Here is a 26,541-nt window from a genome sequence, read left to right as displayed (position 1 = left end):
AAAGGCATTCGTATAAATAGTGTCTACCACCCTCATCCCAAACTGAATGCCCTAAGTGCTGCTCTAAGATTACATCCCCAGAGGAGAAAGGTGGAGTATTTAGTCTTTATTTGGGTCTGGTTTAGATGAAAAAATGTAAGTTATACTCTTCTCTAGAGGTCCATTTATAGACTGGTCTTACTCAAAATGTACATAATGCATTCGGGAGTGTTGTCTCTAGTAGCAAAATGCCTAAGACTGTGTGTGATTGTCTGAATTAGGAAAAGTGGCAAAGGGGCTTTAGTGTACACATTTAAAATAATGTATTGGGGGGGGGGATATTCCAGTTTACACTTGTAGGCTGATGGTTTTCGATTACTACGAGAGAGAATTTTTAAATTACCATTGTTTATTATTTGAAGAGAGCAGATTGAGATTGCAACCAACAGACTAGTTCTGAATTTGAAGAGAAAGCTTATTGGAATCATGGAGATATCTTATACCAAAATATCTCTATATCTTATCTGTAAATTTGGATACAGTGCTTCAGGAAAGAAGGAAGTTCCAGGAGAGACACCATTAAGGGCCAGAAAGACAAAATAACAAAAGCACTTCAATCTGGATTTATTACAAGAATTTAGGTTGTTTTAGGCATTCATTCAACCAGGTATTTATTGAGGAACCACTATGTTTACTCCATGTGCTGGGCTCACAAAATGTTCTTTTATGCTTGTGTCAGACAGGATACTTACTATTGGTCAGTGCAAACTGTATGTCTCTCTAATCTGTTTTTCTTATGCTCTTATAGGAAAAACAGAAGAACCAGAAATTAAAAAAAGAACTTTGAGATTGTGTGATCTGAGATCATAAAATCTTGAATAGGTAGAGTAGACGGAAAGTTATTGATGAACATTTGGGAAATACGATCATGTAGTAGGGGTCAACAGTGGGATTCTAGAGCCGGACTGCCTGTGTCTAAGTCCTGGGCTGCTTTGAGGGTAATGTGTCAAAGTACTTAGAACAGTTATTGAGCCATAGTAAGGACTCAATAAATGATGGCTATTAAGTTGAAGAATACTAGAACTTGATAAAGATGTAGGGAACTAGATATTGGACAAATGAAAAATATTGCAGTACTTCTGCATTTAACCAGCCTGTTATTAGGCAGATTCTTGGCAAACTGAAGATCAGATCCGTGAAGAATGCCTTCTAGTAGTATGTAAATATTCATGCTTTTTAGAATTCTGGGACACAGTTGTGGTGCTTGAGGCTTATAAAAAGGGCATTTTAAGAGTCGTTTGAATAACAAAAGATTGGCCTGCTGTATGTAGAAGAAGCGAGTTCAGAGCTGGAAAAAGAGGATGTTAAGTCAATGTGTGTGGGTCTATCGTCGTGGTCTCAAATGAGTGTGATTCTGCCTCTCAAGGAGACCTCTGACTATGTCTGGGAGAAGGGTACTGCTGGCATCTTGTTATTAGAGGCCTGGGACACTGTTAACCATCCTCTACACCACAACAAAGAATACCCAACCCAAAACATCACTTGCGTCAAGGTTAAGAAACAGTGGTCTCTTAAAGGCCCCTGGTAATAGAAGCCTGCATTTATAATATCTTCCTCCCCCACCACCAAGAAACAGATACGATTACAAATTTAGCTCAAGTTAATGTAGTTCACCATGATACATACAAATATCTCCTTAAGCCGACTGCACTGCTTATGCAGTTGTGTCTTCACCATGCTGTCCCTGCTATAACTGCCACACCATACGTCTTCCCTTCTCTATCCTGGAGGAGAAAAAAATGTTATGCGTATTTGCTTAGATTAGAAACTGCAGTAAAAGCTGTTAACAAGGATCTTCTTCTCTGGGTATTTCGTTTTTGTTGCACTCCTATACCTCTTTTGTACACCAGGCAAGGTGAGAGGATAACAAAATAGTAAGAAAGGGACATTTATTTTACTGGTTGAATAAAGAAAAGTTGCAGCTTGAAGATACAGAGATCCTTGACCTTCATCTGTGGGACTGTTTTTGTTTGTTTGCTTTGGGGTTTTTCTGGCAGCCCCAGGGCATGTGGCGTTTTGGCGCCCAGAGCAGTTGTGACCTATGCCACAGTTGTGGCAACGCCAGATCCTTAACCCACTGCGCCAGGCTGGGGATTGAACCTGCCTCCTGGTGCTCTGGAGATGCTGCCCATCCTGTTGTGCCATAGCAGGAACTCCTCTGGGACAGTTTTTGACATCACTATGAAGGTTTGTAGAACTGTGATATGGTTAGAATAAAGGATAGAGGTGATAGTTTATAAGTGAAATGGAGGATTGACTGGTGTGTGGAATCTTTCTGGAATGAGGCAGTGTGTTGAGGAGTAGTTTGATCAGGAAGGAGAGAGAGACCTTTCTTCTTCATTCCAGACCTGTAAAATCAGCTTGGAACCCATGGGCATATCAAATTAAATGATGCCCAAACTCATTCTTTTCCCCGTCACCCCCACATTTTCCCTTGTACTCATATTTTCCTCCTATTCAGCACCACCAACTGGTTACTGGAGCCTGAAGCTGGCGGTCATTCTCATCTCCTTCACTCAACTGAGCATTTAATTTGGGGCAGGGGGGGGGCTTTTTTTAGTGCTGTACCCGTGGCATATGGAAGTTCCCAGGCTAGGGATCAAATGGGAGCTGCAGCAGCCAGCCTACACCACAGCCACAGCAACGCCAAATCTGAGCTGTATCTGCAACCTACACCACAGCTCATGGTATTGCTGGATCCTTAACCCACAGAGCAGGGCCAGGTAATATAAACCCAGTCCTCATGGATATTAGTCAGGTTTGTAACCTGCTGAGCCACAATGGGAACTCCCTCAAATGATCATTTAAATTGGTACCAAGGCTGCTTCCTTAATATTATTCATCCTTGGTTTTTGTCCATTGTCAGGCTACTACTCTAGTTCTAGCCCCTACTCTTGATTTGGGTTCATGTGGTGGTTCAGTTTTCAGACTTAACACCCTGTTAACTTGTAGTCATATAGCTACCAAGTAAACTACCCCCCCCCAAAAAAAATAATAAAATAAAAAAAAATCACATTACTCTTGCTTTAAACCCTTAAAGCTTCAAGGTCAAAATTTAAACTTTTAAGTTGAAGTTGAAACTAAACATAAGGAACTTGATGACATTATCCTTACCCTCCTCTCTGACTTTATTTCCCAACATTCCCTCACCTCCTGACTCTAACCATATCATACCATTTCCTGTTTCCTGGACTTGTGAATATTAAACCTCTTTCCTTTCCCATGTTCTACTTTTTCTATGCTTTATCACACCAATAGCTTTTGTTTCTCTTGTTTCTACTTCTCAGTGAGGCGTGCTCTGACTTTGTCTGATTTAGACTTGCACTTCTTCTCAGGCCCCTTTAGCATCCTAACAAAGGGTTTAAATGCAGGGCTCGATCCAGAGACAGACTGGCCAGGTTAAAGCTCTGCTGGTTAGGTCTCCTCCTTTAGATATTTACTAAATATCTCCGTTTCACTGTTTTTCTCGTGTAAAATAGGAATAATGATAGAACTTACCTTAAAGGCTTGTTCTTGTGTGAGTAATAATGGACAGGCGAAATTAAAAGTCCAGGTTTTTGTTCTACTCGTCCAAAAGAATTTGGCTGAGGATCATGAAAGAAAGAAAGGAAGGAAGGAAGAAAAGAAACAGAGAATGAGGCATAGAGAAAAGCAAAGAAGCAGTTTATTAAAGGGCAAAAATACACAATATGGGGAAGAGGACAAGCATCTGGCAGGTAAGGAGCACGCTAAAGGATTTTCTAACCTCCTCCCTTTTCTTTTTCTTTTTAGGGCCACACCCACAACATATGGAAGTTCCCAGGCTGGGGTGGAAGCGAAGCTGGAGCTGCCAGTCTATGCCACAGCCACAGCAACACCAGATCCAAATCGCATCTGTGACCTATGCCACAGCTCATGGCAACATCGGATCCTTAACCCACTGAGTGAGTCCAGGGATCAAACCACATCCTCACGGACACTGTGTTGGGTTCTTAAGCCACTGAGCCACATTGGAAACTCCTGACCTCTTTTTATTTCATTTTAATTTCTTGACTGGAAGGGGGTTTCTTATATTAGGAGTGGAATATCCATTGATAGGAAGGTTGAGGCCGGACTATGATTTCACCTGTTTACATCAGCTTCCACTCCTCTGTGCTCCTCTCCCAAAGCCACTTCACATGCACTCTAAAAGCTGTTTTCCCTCAAATTTTCCCTTACTAGTCAGGTGCCACATGTGGAAAGTTGTATAGTGGTCATTTGCAGCTGGGCATTTCTATTGCACGTGCTCTGACGTGCTCTGCGAGTTTTATGGTGAGAGTTCCCTATTCGAGTGTCACAAAGTTTAACTGACGTTTAGTTTATGTTCTTGTTGCTGATGCCATTCCTCCATGCTTTATGATCTCATTAAGGGCAAAACAAGGAGGTGGCTTTGCCTTTTGCCTAATGTCTATACATGAGGCGGGGCTGGTCTTGGGCCCAGTCATGTCTTTCCTGCTGCAAGAGTAGATTAGTTAATATATGTCACATACTTAGAATAGTGTTTGGCCCATGTTAACACTCATTGACATTAACCTTTTTTTATCTTATGCATAACTCATTCATAGCACATATTATCTGATACTGAACCACTAGTTTACTTATTCCTTCTTCCACTGCATTGTGAGCTTTTTGAGGGAAGGAATTAAACTTATTCAGTTTAAATTTTATTCAAAAATATTGATTGGGCATTCACTAAATCAAAATACTTGGCTAAATCTAAATTGGCCTGTTTTTGTAAAACCTCTGAGCTAAATGAATAGTTTTTACCTTTTTAAAGCGTTGTTTAAAAAAAAAAAAAGGAACATCATAGACCCACAAAGCCTAAAGTATTCACTGCCTCTTAAATTTACTTCACAGAAAATGTTTACTTATCCCTGAGCTTGATGTCAGAGATACATAGGATGGCTGATATTCAGTAAATGTTAGAATAAGCGGATGGTTGGCTAGATAAGTGAGTAGGGTACAAAGATCAAAATTGTAGCTATTGATGATTACTTGTAAGAAGAAAGAGCAGCAATTTTGTGAAAGAACGAAAGTCAGTAGAAAGTCCAAAGCAGTTACTTCTCATTTGGCAGTCTGGGACTAGACTGTTCTCTGTGTGAAGGGACATTTTAAGGTCCTTCATCTTTCTAATGTGTATCAGCATGTGGTAGAGACAAGAATTTGCTAACTTCCGTAGTTTCTTAGGATGAAAAATTTCAAGTAGTCTTGTTTTGCGTGACGAAGCTTCCTTGGCATCCATAGTAGTAAACAAATAGTAAATACTGACTTTTGAATTTAACAATTTCATATTTTGTTCGTGTAGATTAGTGGAAATAGAGAATGCTGAGTTGAAACCGGGCTCTTCAGTATTTATTTTTCACTGTCCTTAGGGATTTTGGCCAAAGCAATTTATCCTCTAACTGTCCTATTTTGTGCTTATGGAGTTAAAATAATTTCTATTTCTTTTCTCTTTCCTTAATGATTTAATTTTCTATTTACTCTAAATAGTGTATGTCTTAAAGCTAAAGTCCAAATTGTAATTAATGTTGTTATTTTTGTACTAACTGACAACCATTTGGCTATTTCTAATCTGAAAGTACTGAAGAGTGCTTCATAGATTGGTCAGTTGTTTAGAATCACACAGGTACTTAGTAGAGTGAGCTCTCTGGCTTTCACTGTTTTTCCTTTCTGTTAGATCATGGTGCATCTGGGGCTGTCCTGGCTTTAGGTAGTGAGAGCTATGCTTCCTCAATTACGTTGTTAGGCTAAACTTGTTCTGTGTCTGGACTCTTTCCGTTGTTATTTGATAGAATAATAATGATCAGGACTTAAAATCCACCTCTTGTTTATTTTTCAGTTATCTGAAAGTATCATCCTATACTGACTTTGCCATTCGACTGTAAATAGTCCAAGAAACCTAAAAAAAAGGAAAAGAAAAAAACTTCAGTGAAACTAAGATCTTATACATTTTAATATAGGTAGTCCTTACCTTTCCATATATTCTGATCTGGAGGCAAAAGTAGGAAACCTTGCTTCTATAGAGCACGGCTTGTTAAGAAGATCATATGTCAAAAGGGACTTACTAATGAAAATGGAGAATAACTTGATGTTTCATCTTCAGTGTTAAGCTATAGAATCTTCCTCCATGCCACCATGAACTCAATACAGACAATGGTAGACTCTATACTTTAATGTTATTCTTAGCCTGTTTCTTTTAGAATTCTGTTAATGCTTTTCACAGTAAATAAATGCATGTCAAATTGAATTGAACCTGCTGAGTAGATGCTTTTTTTTTTCTTTTTTGCTTTGCTGAAAGTTTTTCATTGTTGTTGTAAGTATCAAAGAATAATTTGTATTTATTTGCTGTCTATACTGGATTCATTCATGTCTATGATATTTTCAATGTATTTTTCTTTAGATGTGAAAATTAAATTCTAAATCACTTGGCAGCTGTGGTGCGGGTTTAAGGGCAGTAGGCTTAAAGTATGTGCCTTTATTCTGCCACTTTTATAGTATCCGTATTAGGACAATATACCGGAATCTTTTTTTTTTTTTTTCTTTCCACCTATAAAAGAAAGCAAAGAATAATTGTTTCAGAGAATTTTGTCAAAGTTGAATGAGATCACACTGAAGCTTACCTAACACAGTATCTGGTACAAGAAGACTGTACAATAAATGTTTAACATTTTTTAAAATATAATGCTTTAGGTATATTTTTAAATTATTTTTATAGAGTAACAAAATCTTAAAAACTAGAGGGAAAAATCAGAGTTCAAGCCCAGTCTCCCTTTAAGGAATTTAATTTTTTCTCTAGTTTCCTCATCACATGTTCATTTCTCAGTGCCTTCAGACAAGGAACAGGTAGAACAAAGGAGAGAAGATACAGGACAGTTGTAGGAAAAATTGAGTGTAATTCCATTGAACTGGAATTTAAGGACAGTAAAGGAATAGTGAAAGGTAAGGTGATAAAGTTATTGCCAGATAGTAGAGGTTTGGGTGCATTGTTGCAGTTGACTTCCCAGTATCCATCAAATGGAATATGATGGAAAAGTTTTAACTGGGAGTGATATAATTGGAGTTATTTAGTAAATGTGCTAGTTTTTAAATTGTTCTCCTTTAATATTAACTTGAAATATGTCCTCTTGTTCTAGCTTTCATCCCTTTGTTCTGGTTCATTCTCTGTAGCCTGATAGAGTCAGTCCCTTTCTCATCCCTCCCATCAAATCAGACACGTTTCAGTTTTACCTCTAAAAACCATACAGAGTCTGTCCCTGTACCTGCTATCTGGATTTAACCTACTGCTATTCTAGATTACTGTCACATATGACCTAGAATCAGCAAGTAAGTTTCCATTCCTGTTGTCCTGTTGTAAACATTTGTCCAAACCTTTGCTACTTCTCCATTCTTAAAAAAATATATAGAGCATCTTGTAAACTATGTTGGTGCACTTGACCTTTTTCTCCAAAGTTACAGCAAAGCTAAAGAAACAGTCTGCTCATTCTTATTTTCTTGATTCTCAGGAATCACTGAGGTAATGTCGTTGTTGATACAGTACCTTGGATTACTGAGCACTAGAAATATCTGTTAAAATCATGGCAGGGGAGGAGACATTAAAGCACAGTGACAAGGTTGAAGTAAAGGAAGAGCTGTGATGGAGGATACACTGCTGTGGAAGCACAGAGGAGCAAACACTGACTTAGAGCTTATTTTTGAAGATTGAAATTGTTTATTTTAAAACTTATTCTCAGAGACTTCTGGCACTATAATGGGCTATTCAGAAAAATTCTACAGAACTCCTACAAATGCCTGAAACATCCCTTTACGTGTTTTCTGTGCAAGCTCAAGGATTTGAGGGATTTCCACAGGGCCCATGAGCTTCAGATTATTGGAATCAATCAGATTTACTATTTAATTTAAAACGTTTTAGGGAGTACCCGCTGTGGCACAGTGGGTTAATTATTTGGCTTGTCTCTGTTCAATCCCTGGCCCAGCGCAGTGGGTTAAGGATCCAGTGTTGCTGCAGCTATGGCTCAGGTGCATTCCCTGGATGGAGAACTTCCATGTGCTGCAGGTGTGACTGGAAAAAAAAAAGATGAAATGTTCTAGTAATAAAAGGGGATTGAAGAAACAAACTCTGAAAATGTCTAAGCAGATATGGCAAAGAAACAATCTCTAGAAAGGAAAAAAATAGTTACTGAAATTTAGAAACAAAATGAGCAAGTTAAATAGTAGATGAGGTACTTTTTGAAAAATGAGTTAATGACAGAGGCCCGGGCAGTGCCGATGCCCTTGGCGGAAGATAGAAAAGTTCTTCTGTGCGTACCGCAGGCTGTGGCGGTTGCAGCCACTTTGAGCAGCAGCCGGACCTCCGGCCCTGCTGACGCATCGCTGTGTGGCACCAGGGCTGGGCCGGCTCGAGCAGCTCAGACACTGACCCCAGCCTGGCTCCCACTCCAGGCTCAGCGCAGGTAGGCGCGGCCAGGGAGGGTGATGTCTCCGTGGACACTTGGTGAGGAGATGGATGAGCTGCACTACCAGGACACAGATTCAGATGTGCCAGAGCAGTGAGACAGCAAATGCAAGGCCAAGTGGACTCAGAAGGAGGATGAGCAGCTAAGGGCCCTGGTAAAGCAGTTTGGGCAGCAAGACTGGAAGTTCCTGGCCAGCAACTTTCCCACCTGCACTGACCAGCACTGCCAGTACCAGTGGCTGAGGGTCTTGAATCCAGACCTTGTCAAGGGGGCATGGACCAAAGAGGAGGACCAGAAGGTCATCAAGCTGGTCAAGAAGTACAGCACGAAGCAGTGGACGCTGATGGCCAAGCACCTGAAGGGCTGGCTGGGGAAGCAGTGCCGTGAGCGCTGGCACAACCACCTCATCTGCGAGGCCCACAAGGTGCTGGGCAACCGCTGGGCTGAGATCGCCAAGATGCTGCCAGGGAGGACAGAGAATGCTGTGAAGAATCCCTGGAACTCCACCATCAAGAGGAAGGTAGACACGGGAGGCTTCCTGAGCCAGTCCAGAGACTGCAAACCCCCCATGTACTTGCTACTGGAGCTGGAGAACAAGGACCACCAGAGTGCACCCTCCTTGGAAGGCCAGGGGAATCTCATGACAAGCTGGCCCCCAGAGTTCCCTGCCCTAAAGGAGGAGGAGAGCAGTGAGGAGGAGGCCACATCAGCTGCCCCCTCCCAGGAGCAGGAGCCTGTCTCCACTGAGCCGGACAGGGTGCAGACACCAGAGCCCCAGGAGGACTTGTCCAAGCACGAGGACCAAAATGACTCCCTGCTGGAAACCAGCCTGCTCTACAAGTGGGGGGGTGGAGGCCACAAACATCCTCATCCCTGCTGTGGGGTCCGGCCTTTCCAAAGCCCTGGACTTGGTCAAGTTAGTAATGTTGGTTACAGTGCTTCACAGTGGCGGGAGGGGGCACCCCCAGCAGGGAGTGCTTCTCTCCTAGACAGCACTCTTTGTCCACTCATTGTCTCAATGACATGGCCAAGCTGATGCCAAGTGCCCAGCCCGCGCCAGGGCCTGGTGACACCAGGATAGTGGCCATGCAGTCCATGCCCTTGGGGCGCTCCTGACACTCCTGTGCAGCACTGGATGGGTATGGGAAAGAGCATTTGAGGCCATAATACAGCATGAGAGGGCGGGGTGTTTATGGCAGCACAAGTGTTTGGGTGTCCCTGGGAAGGCCCCTGGAGGCGCCACGGTTTGGGGCTGGAGTGGTGAATGGGTCTTGATGGCTCAGGTAGAGCAGCTTCTGAAAAACACCCCAGAGGGGACCGTACCTCTTGATGTGACCTCCCAGCTTCATCATCCAGACCTGCAATGTGGAGTAGGTTTCAGGAGGTGGTAGACAGGAAACTAGTGACGAGGGGGCAGAGAACTTCAGTGGGTGGTGCCCCATTCGCCTTCCCACTTGAGTTTCTTCCTCATTGGCTGAGAATAATGATGCCATTTATTAAATATCTGCTAAATGCCCAAAAAAAAAAAAGAGTTAATGATAGATCTCAAAAAAAATCAGCAGATGAAGTAGCAATAACTATAGATGAAAGATATAAAGAGAAAATAAGAGATATGGAGGATAGGGAGTCCTCCATACTAACCCACTAGTATCTATGAGGATGCAGGTCGATCCCTGGCCTTGATCAGTAGGTTGATACAAGTTGCCCTGAGCGGTGTAGGTCACAGATGTGGCTCAGATCTGGTGTTGCTGTGCTATGGCCTAGGCCAGCAGCTGCAGCTCTGATTCAACCCCTAGTCTGGGAACTTCCATATGCTACAGGAGAAAAATTAAAAAGTGGGAGGTTAAAAAAAAAAATGAGATGTGGAGGATAAAATGAGAAAGTTGAAACTGAATCTAATTGTAGTTCCAGAGAGAATAGAGATCATTCTCAGCTGTTATCAGTTCAAGTACATACTAGCTAAGAATTTTTTAGAACTGATGAAAGGCATGAATTCTCAGCTTTAGGAGGCACAATAAAAGGCCAGGCAGGGCAGAAAAAAATTCTATACCTAGATATATTATAGTGAAACTGCAAAAAAAAAAAAAATCAGCTATAAAGAGAGTATCTTAATAGAGGACAAGAAGAATTGATAATTGCCCATTAAAAGAGCTACATTTCACAAGACTCAGCATCAAATGGAAGACTGAAAATAGTGAAATTGTAAAATGCTGAGGGAAAATTTTTACAGTTAAACTCTTGTCCAAGAATAAAGATGAAATGACTCTTTTTTGGACACATAAAGACTGAATTGGCTACTATCATACCTTCACTAAAGGGACTTTTAAAGGATGTATTTAAAGAGGAGGAGGGAAGTTGAACTCAGAAGGAAAGACAGATGCAAGAGGGAATGGTGAGCAAAGAAATCAGTAACATGGGTAAGTCAAGTAAACTCCACACCTATTTTAAGAACTTGGTACATGGTAAATTCTTGACTAACAGATAAATGATTCATCAGTTTTCCTGAAATAGTATGCTTCCTTATTCACCCATAGCAAATGGATTGAGTTTTCAGAATTTTTCGTAGAAAAGCTGGATTCTCAACAGGACTCCCAGCATGATTGTCTTATTTTGCAAAGAGACACAGTCCATCTCCAGGATGTGATCTGGCATGGCTGAGTTTCTTGCAAGATTTGTGTCAAATTATAGGCTGCTGAGCAAAGTTTAATTTAGGTATTAACTAACCTTACCCTTATACACCAAGATCCTAAATGTCATTCCTGATTTATAGTTTGGATCTGGAATTTCTATGCAGAGTGTTCCCAGGTTTCACATCTGTTAATTAGAAGATGATTCTAATTTATTGTTTCTGAGAACCCATGCTAATCTAAGGAAAATGTTATAAACGTAATTAATAAAATAGAACTTAATGCTCTTTAGATGGCTGAGAACATCAGAAACCAGAAGCCTAGTCTTTCTGCCATATGGCTGGCCCTGACTTTAAGAAGTATCTACTAGACAAAAATCGTTTTAACTGTTGAATTTGATATGCTATCAGGAGTATACTTATGGTAGAGTATACTTATGGCAGCCTAGGAGGGCTGCTTTTATTCAATATTAGTAGATGAGTTCTCTGAGCACATACTCTTGTCTTTTTGGAAATGGTTTCTTTCAAGGAGTTTGTTTTATTGTGGACATAAGCTGATATCCCTAATCTAATTCTTAGTGACTTTCTAGGTGCCATTCATTCATTCAACAAATATTGTTGAGCACCTGTCATATTCTACCATGGACTAAGGTTGCTTTTGTGAACAGGACTGAGAAGATGCCTGTACCCTGGGAGCTTGCCTTTTAGTGGAGCAAATAATAAGTTTTAAAATTATGAGGAGGAGTTCTCCTGTGTCCCAGTGGGTTTAGAACCTGACTAATATCCATGAGGATTGCGGGTTCAATCCCTGGCCTTGCTCAGTGGGTTAAGGATCTAGTGTTGCCATGAGCTGTGGTATAGGTATCAGACATGGCTCGGATCTGGCATTGTTGTGGCTGTGGTGTAGGCCAGTGGCTACAGCTCTGATTGGACCTCTAGCCTGGGAACCTCCATATGCCGCAGGTGTGGCCCTAAAAAAGAATAAAATAAAATAATGAAAACATAGAATAAAATGGCATGACATGGTAATGACTGGAAGTGGGGGGAGGTGTTCTTTAGAGTGCATGGTCAAAAAAGGCTTCTCTGAGAAGATGACTTTCACACAGAGACTAGAATAGCAAATACAAAGAAACCACCTGGGCAGAAGCAGCCTAAGCTGAAGTTACAGAAATTACAAAGGTTTTAAGGCCCATGAACTTAGTATGTGTCCTTGTGGTGGTGTAAGCACTTAGAGTATGTTTACATGGTGGCTTAACATGGCCTAACATTTTGTGGAAATTTATTTTGATTTTATGATGGTGTGAAAATCACATCAGATTGTCATAGCTTAAATTACTATCTTTACTGATGCAGATGTTCTAAATTACCCTCATTTTTACCCTATTCTGTATTCAACCAGTGGAACTAAGTTGAGTTATAAATCTAGGTTTTAACATAGGAAGATGAGATAATGACAAAGGATCATAGTGTCTTTGGTATAAAACTTAAAAGGCAGTACTTGAAACCCCAAATTGTGTTACAGAATTAAGTATGGAATCTATTTTTTAGAATAAACTTTATTCCATAAATATCTTTTATTTTATTATTTATTTATCTATTTATTTATTTTTAGGGCCACACTCATGGCATATGGAGGTTCCCAGGCTAAGGGTCCAATTGGAGTTGTGGCTGCTGGCCTACACCACAGCCACAGCCATGGAAGATCCCAGCCGTGTCTGTGACCTACGCCACAGCTAATGGCAATGCTGGATCCCTAACCCACTGAGTGAGGCCAGGGATTGAACCTGCAGCCTCATGGTTCCTAGTCAGATTCATTTCTGCTGCACCACAACAGGAACTCCTTTTTTTCCTTTTCTTAAGATCTAATTTCTTACAGGTTTTCAACATAGGAAAGGAATCCTTAAAATTTCATGAAAATTACATTTTATCTTTTGAATTGAAATATGCATATGTTGTACCTTTTTTACAAAAAGTAAAAACATTTCTTAGCTTTTACTCAGATTATAGATTTCTAATGACTGTTCTAGCTTTTCATCTAATAAAGCATTTCAGGGTCAGAATCACGTCAGGTTGATCTTTCTGGCCTCATGAAAAAGAGTATAGAGCCCTATACCTAATAATTTTTTAGATTATTTGTTGAGTGAATGAAAGAATGAATTAACATATAAACACATTCTAAAATGATCCTTAGGAGTTCCCGTCGTGGCGCAGTGGTTAACGAATCCGACTAGGAACCATGAGGTTGCGGGTTCGATCCCTGCCCTTGCTCAGTGGGTTAACGATCCGGCGTTGCCGTGAGCTGTGCTGTAGGTTGCAGACGTGGCTCGGATCCCGCGTTGCTGTGGCTCTGGCGTAGGCTGGTGGCTACAGCTCCGATTCGACCCCTAGCCTGGGAACCTCCGTATGCCGTGGGAGCAGCCCAAGAAATAGTAAAAAGACAAAAAAATAAATAAATAAATAAAATAAAATGATCCTTAGAGAATAATGACCAGTAGTTGGCATACTTAAAAAGATGACATGACATTGATCACTTTTAAAAGTGACTTTATAAAATTGTTGGAAAATATTTTTGCAAAAAGGAGGTGGTCAATTTGAAGAGTGCTTACATCGACTAAGAATCAGAAAATGAATCTGAATTTCAGCTGTGCCGTAACTCACAACGTGTCCTGAAATAAATTATGCGACCTTGTACACAGTTTCCTAGTTTGTACAATGAAGGGATTGAACTGATTGTCACTAACATTTCTCTCTGTTCAAGAACTCAAAGATTTTTATCCTTTGCTATTTGTAAGAACCAAGAAATAAAAATTATCTTTTACCTAGATTTGATTCTAAATCTAGAGGATGATGGTGCTTACGCTATACTTATTAAATGATAAGGGAAAACCTTGGAGAAGGTTTAGTAGTGTGCACAAGCTGATTATGTTATGATTAGTTTTGCCACTTCTGTTTTCTTTAATGGCCCATACTCTTCATCTCCCCATTTGATTTTTCTCTAAGTATGAAAATTAGTACAAACAAAAGGTATGTTTTTAAGAAGGGGCTCAGCCATTATGATGAGATGTCTTGATGTTGATAGCCTCTAAGTATAAGGAGATTGTTTGTATAAAGGGTAGTCTATGATACAATACTTTTTTTTTTAAGTTTTTTAAATAAAGGTGGGAAGAGGTTCTAGGTGCTTCTCTCTTTCACACTAAGCATAACATTCTCTTTTATAGCATATTAACATATTGTTGGAAAATTTTTCTAAAGTGAAAATAAAATCTGTTTAATGGTAAATTCCAGCTTAGAATAGAGATTTTTCTTTTAACTCAGTGCATTTAATTACATTTATAGTTGTGCAATGATCATCACAACCCAATTTTATAGCATTTCTGTCCTAAACCCCCAGCCCATCCCCTCACCCCCAACCTGTCTCCTTTGGAAACCATAAGTTTTTCAAAGTTTGTGAGTGTCTGTTCTGCAAAAAAATTCGTTGTGTCTTTTTTTTAGATTCCACATGTAAGCGATAGCATATGATGTTGGTGTCTCATTGTCTGACTGACTTCCCTTAGCATAATTTTTAGGTCCATCCATGTTGCTGCAAATGCCATTATTTCTTTCTTTTAATGGCTGAGTAATATTCCATTGTGTATATGTACTACACCTTTATCCATTCCTCTGTCGATGGGCATTTAGGTTGTTTCCATGTCTTGGCTGTTGTATATAGGGCTACAGTGAACATTGGAGTACATGTATCTTTTCGAGTCATGGTTTTCTCTGGATAGGTGCCCAGGAGTGGGATTCCTAGATCAAAGGGTAATTCTATTTTTAGTTTTCTGAGGAATTCTATTTTTTATTTTATTCTATTTTATAATAGAATTTTATATTTATATTTTATAATATTTTATAATTCTATTTTATAATATTTTAGAATATTTATTTTATTTTATTTTATTTATTCTATTTCTGAGGTAATTCTGTTTTTAGTTTTCTGAGGAATCTCCATACCGTTTTCCACAGTGGTTGCACCAACTTACATTCCCACCAACAATGTAATAAGTTTCCCTTTTCACCACACCCTCTCTAGCATTTATTGTTTGTAGACTTTTTGATGATGGCCATTCTGGCTGGTGTGAGGTAGTACCTCATAGTGGTTTTGATTTGCATTTCTCTAATAATTACTGATGTTGAACATCTTTTCATGTGTTTTTTGGCCATCTGTATGTCTTCTTTGGAGAATTGTCTATTTAGATCTCTGCCCCATTTTTTGATAGGGTTGTTTCGGTTTTTTTGGTATTGAGCTGCAGAAGGTGTTTATAAATTTTGGAGATTAAGCCCTTGTCAGTCGCTTCATTTGCAAATATTTTCTCCCATTCTGTGGGCTGTCTTTTCATTTTGTTTGGAGAATAGAGAATTTTAATAGCTTTATTTTATCTCCTAAAGAGTCTGGGGGAGTAGATTATCTGAGTGATATTCCTCTGGGGGTTCTTGTCCCTTCCTCGTGAGCAAAATGAAGTCTGGCTACCCCTATTTAAGTGCTGTTGGCTTGGAGCTCCTGATATATGGCATGTCTGTTCCACTGTCCTGCTTGTTTTCTCTCAAATTCGTGTTAGAAAATTGTGTGTGTATATATACACATGTGCACACACTCCCAAATACTTGTTACCTTAATTTTCTCTTAGTGCTGCTAGACTGTAGAGACAGAGCTGTTGAGGCTTCTTATGGGCTCAAGTCAAGTAGATTGTTTTTTCTTCTATCTTTCTAGTGTCTTTTGTGATATCTATTATATGAGAAGGAAGAATTACAATATAGACTATATGCTAATTCAAGACTGGATCTTGTTCTGATTTAGCTAAAATGTACCCTACTTAATGCTTGGAATTTTTATATTGACTTTCCATTTTGAAAGTTAATGGCACTTGCAGTGTACTTTGGGTTTACTGTTGACACTGTGTAAACAGGGTTAATAGTCATCTGCTGGTGGGTTAATGGCTTTAGGATTTTCATCTTGGGCTTCAGAAATTTCTGCCATTATTTTTGTGGAGTATGAATACAACTTCAGATGCCAAAATTGAAGTAAAATATTTCTTTTAATGGCTTTCTGCTGAATAAGTTGCTTAGTGTTTGATGTGAATGGATTGTAAATGGCCTTTTTCTCTACCACATTGACTGGGGAAGTCCTTCAGGGTCCTTGTGAATTTTTTGTTGTAAATTATCTGGTGAGTTAGTTTGAATATGAGTTGAGCAGAATCTATGATAGAGGTATATTCTAGAATTACTGTTTTCTACTAGAGTTCAAAAAGGGTCTGTAGTGGCTGCCATATATTAAAAAATCAGAGTTTCGGAGTTCCTGTGGTAGCGCAGTGGTTAACGAATCCGACTAGGAACCATGAGGTTGTGGGTTCGGTCCCTGCCCTTGCTCAGTGGGTTAATGATCCGGCGTTGCCGTGAGCTGTGCTGTAGGTTGCAGACGTGGCTCGGATCCCGCGTTGCTGTGGCTCTGGCATAGGCCGGTGGCTACAGCTCCGATTCAACCCATAGCCTGGGAACCTCCATATGCCGTGGGAGCGGCCCAAGAAATAGCAACAACAACAACAACAAAAAAGACAAAAAGACAAAAAAAAAAAATCAGAGTTTCCACTGTACCACAGTGGGACTGGTGGCATCTCTGCAGTGCCAGGATGCAAGTTTGATCCCCAGCCCAGCACAGTGGGTTAAAAGATCCTGCATTGCTGTAGCCAGGCTGGGGAGCAAACCTCTGCTCAAATCTGATCCCTGGGCTGGGAACTCTGTATACTGGATGGCAGCCAAAAATGAAATAATAAAATAATCTTTAATGTTTTAATTTTGTCTCAAAACAAACCATACACATAGAAATTTTATGCACAGTTGTCACAAGTTGACAAAGAGTTACCATACTGAAGGAACTAGATATCAGTCAAGACTCATAGGAAGGACCATATCTTGTCAGTTCCTCCAATAGCCTTTTTGCATTCAGGTAAAATGAGACTTAAATTCAGGCAAATGGAGAGGTGGTTAAAATAATCCAGTTTTGTTTTTTGTTTTTCCTAAGCAACCTAAGCTTTTTTGTTTGGCTTATATTGTTTGTTTTTTCTTTTTGGCTACACTCCCAGCCTGTAGAATTTCCAGGGCCAGGGATGGAACCTGTGGCACAGCAGTGACCTGAGCCTCAGCAGTGACAGCACTGGGTCTTTAACCTGCTGAGCCACAGAGGAGCTCTGCAACCTAAGTGTTTTATTTGAAAATCTTCTTTTGTGTTTGCTTGTTTCTTCTTTAATTACAGAACTTTCTCTCATTGTAACAAAATCTTATGTTGTAAACCAGTATTGCCATTCCTGCCCAACTTTTACTTGTTTTGACCTTTCCTATAATTTTCTCTGTTTAACCTAGTTTTAAGAACCTAACTGGTTCATCTCAGTCCTTCCTTATCTGAAGCAGAAAAAGTTCTTTTAGGAAGTTTTTTTGCAACAAGTTAACAAAACAGCTTTGTATTCCTTTAGTTTTTATTTGGGTAGTTAAGTAAAAGTAGATGGTCATATTCTTGGGAGTCAGCCAAATATATTGTGAAAGTAAAGAATTCAACTAAAAAATGTTTGTTAATTGAGAGAAAAATAGAGATGTGTGTACTAAATACTAACCATTTAGTGTAAACCGACTAGTCCTTTCTCTATATGCATGTGTATGCCTATAACTATAGATGAAAATAAAATTATGTAAGTCATCTAGCAGATTCCCATTTATATGCAAAGCACTGTCTTGTGAAATATGGGGACTGTTTGGACTTCATTGACTTCTTATCATGAAGGCTAATTTTTGGAAAATTATAAGCTAGAAATTTTGGTGCAAATATGCAAGTATATAACTAAATTGATACACAAAACAGGAAAGAATAATGGAGACTGAAAGGTTGTGTACAAATAACAAAACCAAATTTTTGAAATTCCAGCTTGTCCATCATGTACACATATATTAGGATTTTTCAGAGTTGCTGAACATAATGTGGCAATGACACATTAGCTGAAATAATCCTTAGTAAAATCTGATGGCTCTATAAAATTTGTGTACATCAAATTAGTAACTCTTAATAATGTGCATATATATGTTATTGGTAGGTTGCTTTCAGCTTCAGATGGTGGAAACTGAAACAGCTTAAACACAGGGGAACTGACTTGGTTCACATGATGAAGAGGGCAGAAACTTCAAGGATGGTAGGACTGGGTTCTTTTCATTTTTGTGTCCTCAGATTCTTTCCCTTAAGGTTGCAAAACAGCTTCCAGCAGCAACCAGGACAATATGCTTCCTTGCTCATGTCCAGAGAAAGGAGAGTAGCCACTTAACTCTCTATATTCAGAGTGAGAATAACTATCTCAGAAAGGTTCCTTGATTTCTTCAGCCAGAATTGATTACAATCCTGGGATACAAATCACTAGCTAGGGGAATGAAATGAATCATTCATGTCTTTCCCTTGAACTGAATGTCATTGCCCTTATCCAAGTGAGAGAGTTGGAATGGCAGCCAGCATGCGCCACTAGTGTGCAGCTTGCAATCAGACATCAGAATCAGTGAAATTGACATTTTTTGGATCAGTTCTGGCCCAATAGTGGCACAAAGACAGTACTTTGGCAATCACTGTATAGTGAGAAGTGGACAAAGGATGGGCCCTAAAAAATACCAATATTTAATAAAGAGAAAGAGGAGCCTGTGAATCAGTTTTCTCCTTAACTTTATTCTGTATTAACACTTTGATTTTAAAAAAAGGAAATTATACTCAATATCTTGTAACCTGTAATGAAAAAGAATCTGAAAAAAGGTGTGTGCGTGTGTGTCCGTAAAACTGGATCATTTTACACTTGAACCTAACCCAACATTTTGGTTTTGGTTTGGTTTGGTTTGGTTTGGTTTTGGTTTTAGGGCTGCATTGGCGGCATATGGAAGTTTCCAGGCTAGGGCTCAAATTGGAGCTATAGCTGCTGGCCTGTGCCACAGCCACAGCAATGCCAAATCCAAGCAGTTTCTGCCACCTACACCACAGCTCAGGGAACACCAGATCCCCCCTTCCTCATAGATACTAGTTGGATTCGTTTCCACTGCACCACAAGGGGAACTCCCAAACACAACATTTTGAATCAACTACACTTCAATTTTTAAAAAATCCCCCCAAAAATAAGGAAAAATAGTTATATGACAATAGTGATGACCTTAGGATTTGTTTTCTTTATGTTTCATTTTCCAAAAGAATAGCAATTGCTGGAAATAAGTTAGGCTTAGAAATTGAGATTTGAATTTATCCCATAAGTAAAAAATGCTTCTTGAGTATTTAAATTAAAATGTTCTTATAATTCAAGTATTTTCTAACTTAAGAAAATGACAAGCAGGGAGTTCCTGCCACAGGTTTGATCCTTGGCCTTGCTCAGTGGGTTGTGAGCTCTGGTTGTAGGTCACATACACGGCTCAGATCTGGCATTGCTGTGGCTGTGGTTTAGGGCAGCGGCTGCAGCTCCGATTCAACCCCTAGCTTGGGAATCTCCATATGCTGCAGGTGCGGCCCTGAAAAAAAAGGACAAAAAAAGAAAAAAAGAGAAAAAATAACAAGCAAGAAAAAACAGGTCAAATGTATTTTTTTTCATTTCCTGCCCCTTGTTCCAAAGTCAAGTAAGTTTCAGCATATTTCTTATCAAAACAGATCAAAAAATAATCTTGATCGTAAGTAAACAGATACTCTCTTTTGAATTTCCTGGATTTATTTTTATTTTTTGTAAATTGTGACTGGTCTTCAATTCACTTAAAATAAGATTTTAAAGGTACATTTTGCAGGTGTAATACTGTAGGTATTTAGAAATTTATTTTAAATTATGAACTTAAAAACTGTTCAGTTGACTTGAATTCATCAGTGCTAATAGCATATGGGACATTTGATTTACCCAGTGATTTTTCTCCATTGTACCTCTCTGGTCACTTTAATGTTACTACTTGGGCTGGGGTTTTGTTTGTTTGTTTTTGTTTTTTTGTTTTTGGAAGTGCTGCCCATTGTCTTCAAGGAAATAGGGAAGGAATTTTAAATGGGTATATAGAAATTAATAGAAAAATGAAAAGAGTATTTTGGAGTGTATGATTTGTGATGTGTTAGATACTAGGATAGTTGAACTACATCCACGTATATTTCTTAAAAATTTTTTTCTTACAAGCACAGTCATCCCTGGGCATTGGGGAGATTGGTTTTAGGACCCTGGTGGATACTGTATGCAAGGGTGCTCGAGTCCATTGTATAAGGGCACAGTATTTGCATATAACTACACACATCCTCCCATATAGTACTTTAAATCATCTTTTGATTACTTATAATATCTAGTACAATGTAAATGCTGTTTAAATACAATGCAAATGCCATGTAAATAGTTGCCACCAAGTGGCAAATTCAGGTTTTGATTTTTTTGGAACTTTCTGGAATCCTAAAAAATATTTTTGTAATTCCTGCTGTGGCTCAGTGGGTTAAGAATCTGACTGTAGCAACTCAGGTCATTGCAGAGGCATAGTTTGATCCCTGGCCCGGCACAGTGGGTTAAAGGATCCTGTGTTGCTGCATTTGTGGCATAGGTCACAGGTGCAGCTTGGATTCACTCCCTGGCCTGGGAACTTCCATATGCCTCAGGTACGACCATCAAAAAAAATTTTTTGTTTTTATTTATGTTGGTTGGTTGAATCTGTGGATGCAAAACCCACAAATAAGGAGGGCCAGCTGTAGTGAGGAATATTAAAATTTATGACTCAAACTTCGGGTTCATCCCTACAGATGTATTTTCTATTTTGGAAAAATGATTATTCTCTTTTTTATAAAGTAATAAATGGTTAGGTTTGCTGCTTTGTGCTTGAAGACCGCAGTGGTTGGAAATGGGTTGTGATTGTTAATGGACTGTGAATGGCGATGGATTGAATGTCTTATGTGCAAGGACCCTCCTCTTCTTGAGTAATCAGGAACAAACACTTCTGACTTTCTTTTTGTGCTTAACATATATAGGAAGGACAGACATGATGAACTACTGTTAATCTCTGCATGTCTTTTAGACAATGAAATACTAGTCAACAGATTTATTTCAGGAGGCCATTGAGGTCTCCTTTACATTGTATTTTGTTACTATGTCTTAACTTAGTTCCAAGGGTTTGAATTTTCTGTTTCATATTTCAGCCTCCTCTGAGGTTTGACACTGTAAGTCAGTGGTTCTCAAATTTCAGCATGCATTGAAATCTTCTGGAGGGTTGAAAGCAGATCACTGGACCTCCCACCCCCAGAGTTTTTGATTCAGTAGGTCTGGGGTGGGAGGCTGAAAATTTACATTTCTAACAGTTTCCTGAGGATGCTCATCTAGGTACTGCCCTTTGAGAATCACTGCTATAAAAACATTTAATGAAACCAAGGAAGAGTCATATCGAATTTATTTAGGGAAAATATAACACTGTATTTACTACTATTTAGATTAGACTTAATATTGTTTCTCTCTGGATTTTGGTTATTACATTAAGTGACCTACAGGGAATACTCTCATAAGATATATTTCCTTAAGAGTTCCTGCTGTGGCACAGTGGGTTATGGATCAGACTGCAGTGACTCAGTTCCCTGCAGAGGCATGGGTTTGATACCCTGGCCCAGGAACTTCCATATGCTGCAGTTGCACATATATATTTCTTTAGTAAAAGAGGGGTTACCATTTGGTAATTGACATCTTGTAATTTTTCAGACACATTACTTGCTGCTGCTAGGCTGAAAGCTACTTTTGGACTAGAAGAAAATAAATACTTTTTATTATTTTGCTTAATGTTTCAAGTAAAAATGGATTTTTTTTTATTTGTTCTTTACTAAGATACCCTAATTGTTATTTCACCTAATGGATACTGAAACTTTTTAAGCCAGTAGGAGGCCAGTACACAACCTCTTTGACATTACTAGCTGTGCCTGTTTCTATGGAAACTCAAATAGGGACCAGCAGGATTACTTTTCTAAGGGCCACACCTGGCATATTTGCATTCAGTTTAAGGTGGGGAAATTTCAAAGGAGTGAGAATCTGGTGGACTACCAGAAGGAGTTTGTCAAGTTTGTAACCATCTCATTGGTTTAAAGGAAGAGTGGGTGGAGTTTCCTTATTCATCATAGTTCCTGCTCTGGAGGATTGATGGGTGTGCTAAAGGCAGTATTTGTTTTGCGTATTTAGTTGTCAGTGTGGTTCTGTTTTGTTTTTTGTTTTAGGTATATCCTCTTAACAATTTAACAATTTTAAAATCCTCTTAAAGAAGTTAAAGTATATACAGATCAGATGTGGGTTTTTTGGGGGGTTTTTTTGGCCATGCCCACAGCATGTGAAAGTTCCTGGGCCAGTGATCAAACCCATGGCATAGTAGTGACTGAAGCCACTGCAGTGACATTACTGGATTCTTAACCTGCTGCACCGCAAGAAAAGTTCAGATCACACTGAACTTTTTAAGTTTTTTTAAGGAAGAGAACTTTTTTTTAAGGGGATAAAAAATTCAGTTTCTTTTCAGTTATGTAACATAATAAAATGTCTTAGTAGATTTTTGACCACTGTTGGGAAATTGTGGTCGAATTTTAATGTTGATCCCTATTTTCAAGTATTAATGGCTTCTGTGAATCCCTTCTCTTTCAAAACAATTCCTTTTTAAAAGAATAGTTTGGGGAGTTCCCCTTGTGGCTCAGTGGAAACCAACCCGACCAGCATCCATGAAGATATAGGTTTGATCCCTGGCTCTGCTCAGTGGGTTAAGGAACCAGCATTGCTATGAGCTGTGGTGTAGGTCACAGATTCAGCTTGGATTCTGAGTTGCCATGGTTTTGGCGTAGGCCTGCAGCTATAGCTCTGATTTGACCCCTAGCCTGGGAACTTCCATATGCTGACCTGCCATCCTTAAAAAAAATAGTTTGAGGAGCTTCCTCTCTGGCGGTATGGGTGGGATCCCTGGCCTGGCACAGTGGGTTAAGGATCCGGTGTTGCCACAGCTATGGCTTAGACTCGATCCTGACCTGGAAACTTCCATATGCCACAGGTGCAGCCAAAAAATTAAATAATTAAATAAAAATTTAAGAGGATAGTTTGATTTTGTTTGCACCATTGAACTTGATTAGCTCTTGGTTCAAAGTTTTATGAAGTAGTTAGGAATATCACTGAATGTATAGAGAAAATTACTCAGGCTAGTGACTGAACATTGAGTACAGTTATGTAAAACCTACATGGTTTTCATTAATGTTATACTACTCAATCAGTTATACTAATTTATACCAATTATACTAATTAGTTGTACTAATTCAAACAAAGCTGCAGTAGAGGTAGATCAGTGCACTTACCAACTCCTCTTCATCTGTTAAGGCTACATAAAACTACTGTTCAGGGTTCTGAAGCCTCGTGGCAGAGTGTGATGGTAAATTTACACACTTGTGTATGCCAAGTATTAACCTTTCTCATTTTCTAAAGACAAGGTGTAATTTCACACCTTTTCCCCAAATACAGTGAAAACAATCTATGTCCATCTATATCTAGGTCTGTCTTCTCTGTGTGGTATAGCCAATTGAAGTAGATACTTATCACTTTGGGGGGAGGTTAATGTTGGATTTGGGAGTCCTTTTTTTTTTTTTTTTTAAGGTTAGTGAAATATATACCCTTTAAAGAAAATACTAAGTAGGCTATTTTATCTAGCTTCATAAAAGAATACCGCCTTATGACACATTTTCCAAGGACTTTCTGATTTCCTTCCAGGTTCCTCATGTAAGGGCAGGTGCTAGCTCCCCATTTTGTAGATGAGGAAGTAGGCTCATGAGAAATGCCTGTCCCTAATCACTTTATGTTTAGGCAGCTTGCCATACCTTGAGGGGTAGTCCAGTGTTCCCCACTGTTTCTGATTGTTCCCCCTTAAAGTGTTAGGTTATTTTATACAGCTTACTCAGTCTTGCCTTTTTCTCTTTTTGTATTCATAGACTGGAAAAGTAAGAAGAGCTTTCCTGCCTTTTTAATTACCAAACTACTCTCAGTTTTCAGTGAATCAAATCAGAGAAAGAATGCAGTCTTTCTGTACCTGGTAAATATTTTCTGCTAATGAAAGCTATTAATTTAGTGGCCTCTGATAAATCCAGGTGTTATAATGATTGCCTTTAATTTTGTGGAATGACCATGAGAATGACTTATGAAATATATCTGTATTTCATTTTTAACTCTGAAATTTGTTTGGTATTTACTGGTGTAATAGAGCTATGCATAGAATGCCTGTGCCCTAGCCAACAACGGAAACTAGTTTAGGATTGGCCCTGGTACTTAGATTAGGCTCTGATTTCTTTTGAAAAAGTTGTGAAATTAATGCAAATAAGGTACTTGTTAAGTGTCATCTTTATTGTGATAATAGTAATAGTTAATAATTAGTAATAATCCTTATGTGGTAGTTTAATAGAAGCATTTTGTAAATAATGGTTTTATAAAATCTAGTAATCAAAATATTGTAACCTACGTTTTACAGAGTAAATATTAGAGAGATCAAGCAACTTGTTTAAGGAAGTTCAGCTAGCCAGTGTAGAGCTGAGATCGAAATCTAGATCAAAATGAGACTCCTAGTCTAGCGCCTTTTAAAAATTCTTATTTTTTATGTACCTTAATTATAAATTAACATGCATAAGGGAATAAATAAACCGTAGTGACATTTCATGTGGATTTTCCTTTTGTATAACTGAAAAATGTTAGTTTTGCCACAGAGATGAAATGGTTTCATTTATTCTACATAAAATATTTAATCTATTAAATAACAGTATTAACAATCATTAATTAACTTCTAGATGTTGTTGAAGCTTTTGGATACATTTTGTTCAAAACTGAAGAGAACCCTTAGGCGTATTATTGTACCTGTTTTGCAAATGAGGAAACTGAGGCTTTGAAAGAGTCATATGGTTGAGTAACTTAGAGCTGGAATTTAAACACAGTTTTATCTGATTTCAAAGCCCATTACTAAACTATTTATTTTTGGAATTAAAATTTAGACATAAATCCAACCTATCCCACATTAACTGATACTGCTTATAGAATTATTTCTTGAGTCACCCATCCAAAAATCCAAGTATTTCAGAGACATATTGATGCAGTGTGGAGAAATCATAAAACCGTATCTTCCCCTCTAATGATTTTAACTATAGAAATCATATTAGCTATTTTATAATGTAATTTAAAGGTGTAGATCTTATTACCACTCAAAAAAAGGTATTTATATAATACTTATATATTATAAACATATGTTTAAACTAAAGCAATCTAATTTGAGCAAATCCAAAGGTATATTTAGGGTGACTGAACATTTGTCTCCATGTTTTTACTTGGTTGATCATCAGTCATTATTTTAGGGAGTTCCCTGGTCTAGTAGTTAAGACTCTGTGCTTTCACCACTACAGGTCTGGAAACTGAGATTCCACATCAAGCCTCTGCATGCTGTGGCCCAAAACAAACAAATAGAAAACAATGATTATTTTCCTTTTTTTCGTTTTTTGTTTTTGTTTTTTAGGGCCACACCTGTGGCATATGGAACTTCCCAGGCTAGGAGTTGAATTGGAGCTGCCACTGCTGGCCCACAGCCACAGCAACACCAGATCCGAACCACGTCTGCAACCTACACCACAACTTACAGCAACACCAGCTCCTTAACCCACTGAGTGAGGCCATGGCTTAAACCCACCTCCTTATGGGTACTAGTTGGGTTTGTTACCATTGAGCCGCAACGGAAACTCCGTAAGATATTTTTAAAAGAGACATTTCAAAATAGTTGACACCTTTAATGAAAAAAAATTGATATTTAAGCAAAGACTATTATTTAGAAATTAAGACATTTCAAGTGTCTGGTTGGCTTTGGGATAAATAAAAGCTTATTATCTTAAATGAAATTGTGATGATGAAAGTATAAAGAAAATTATTCTTCTTTAGTAAAATACTCAGAATACTTGAGTTTGCCCAGTTCAGGAGAATCTTTCCCTTAAAAACCTGACTCATCCACTGAAAATCACCTTTCCCCAGGAATCTTTCATTAAATTACAACCACCACTTACCTGCCTAGTCAAAAGAGGATGGGGATGCACAGGACAATGAGATAAATATAATAGATAGAGCTCATGTCACATAACTGTTTCGTTCCTGGTAGTATGGAGATCTTATAGCAAAAAATTGTAATATAAATGCATTTTAATCTCTAGCATTTAAAATGAGAAATGATATAAATTGGATTGCTTAGTACCTTTCTGTTCTGGATAGACATATGTTAGAACTTTATAAAAGGTGAGATATGTTGACAGATTTTATTTTATTTAGTTAAATTCTTATCTAACTGGAGTTTATGCAGGTAGAATGAAATTTATTGATATTGTGACATTATGAT

At 38.6% G+C, this 26,541-nt stretch overlaps 1 protein-coding gene across 4 annotated transcripts in view; it reads left to right on the top strand.

Annotated features, from left to right (window-relative positions):
• POU2F1 (POU class 2 homeobox 1) overlaps positions 1 to 26,541 on the top strand; it is a 184,415-nt gene that overhangs the window by 58,995 nt on the left and 98,879 nt on the right. The window contains exon 2 of one of the 4 annotated variants that reach the window (XM_013996798.2): positions 24,116 to 24,124. The exons of 2 other annotated variants lie outside the window; for them this stretch is intronic. In XM_013996798.2, the coding sequence (XP_013852252.1) occupies positions 24,116 to 24,124 (9 nt within the window). Of the gene's footprint in view, positions 1 to 24,115; positions 24,217 to 26,541 lie in introns of all 4 variants that reach the window. One more of the 4 variants, XM_005663134.3, reaches the window with a different exon arrangement.

The sequence above is a fragment of the Sus scrofa genome, chromosome 4 (assembly GCF_000003025.6).
Source record: "Sus scrofa isolate TJ Tabasco breed Duroc chromosome 4, Sscrofa11.1, whole genome shotgun sequence".
NCBI classification, from domain to species: domain Eukaryota; kingdom Metazoa; phylum Chordata; class Mammalia; order Artiodactyla; family Suidae; genus Sus; species Sus scrofa.
This window is presented reverse-complemented; position numbering and strand designations above follow the sequence as displayed.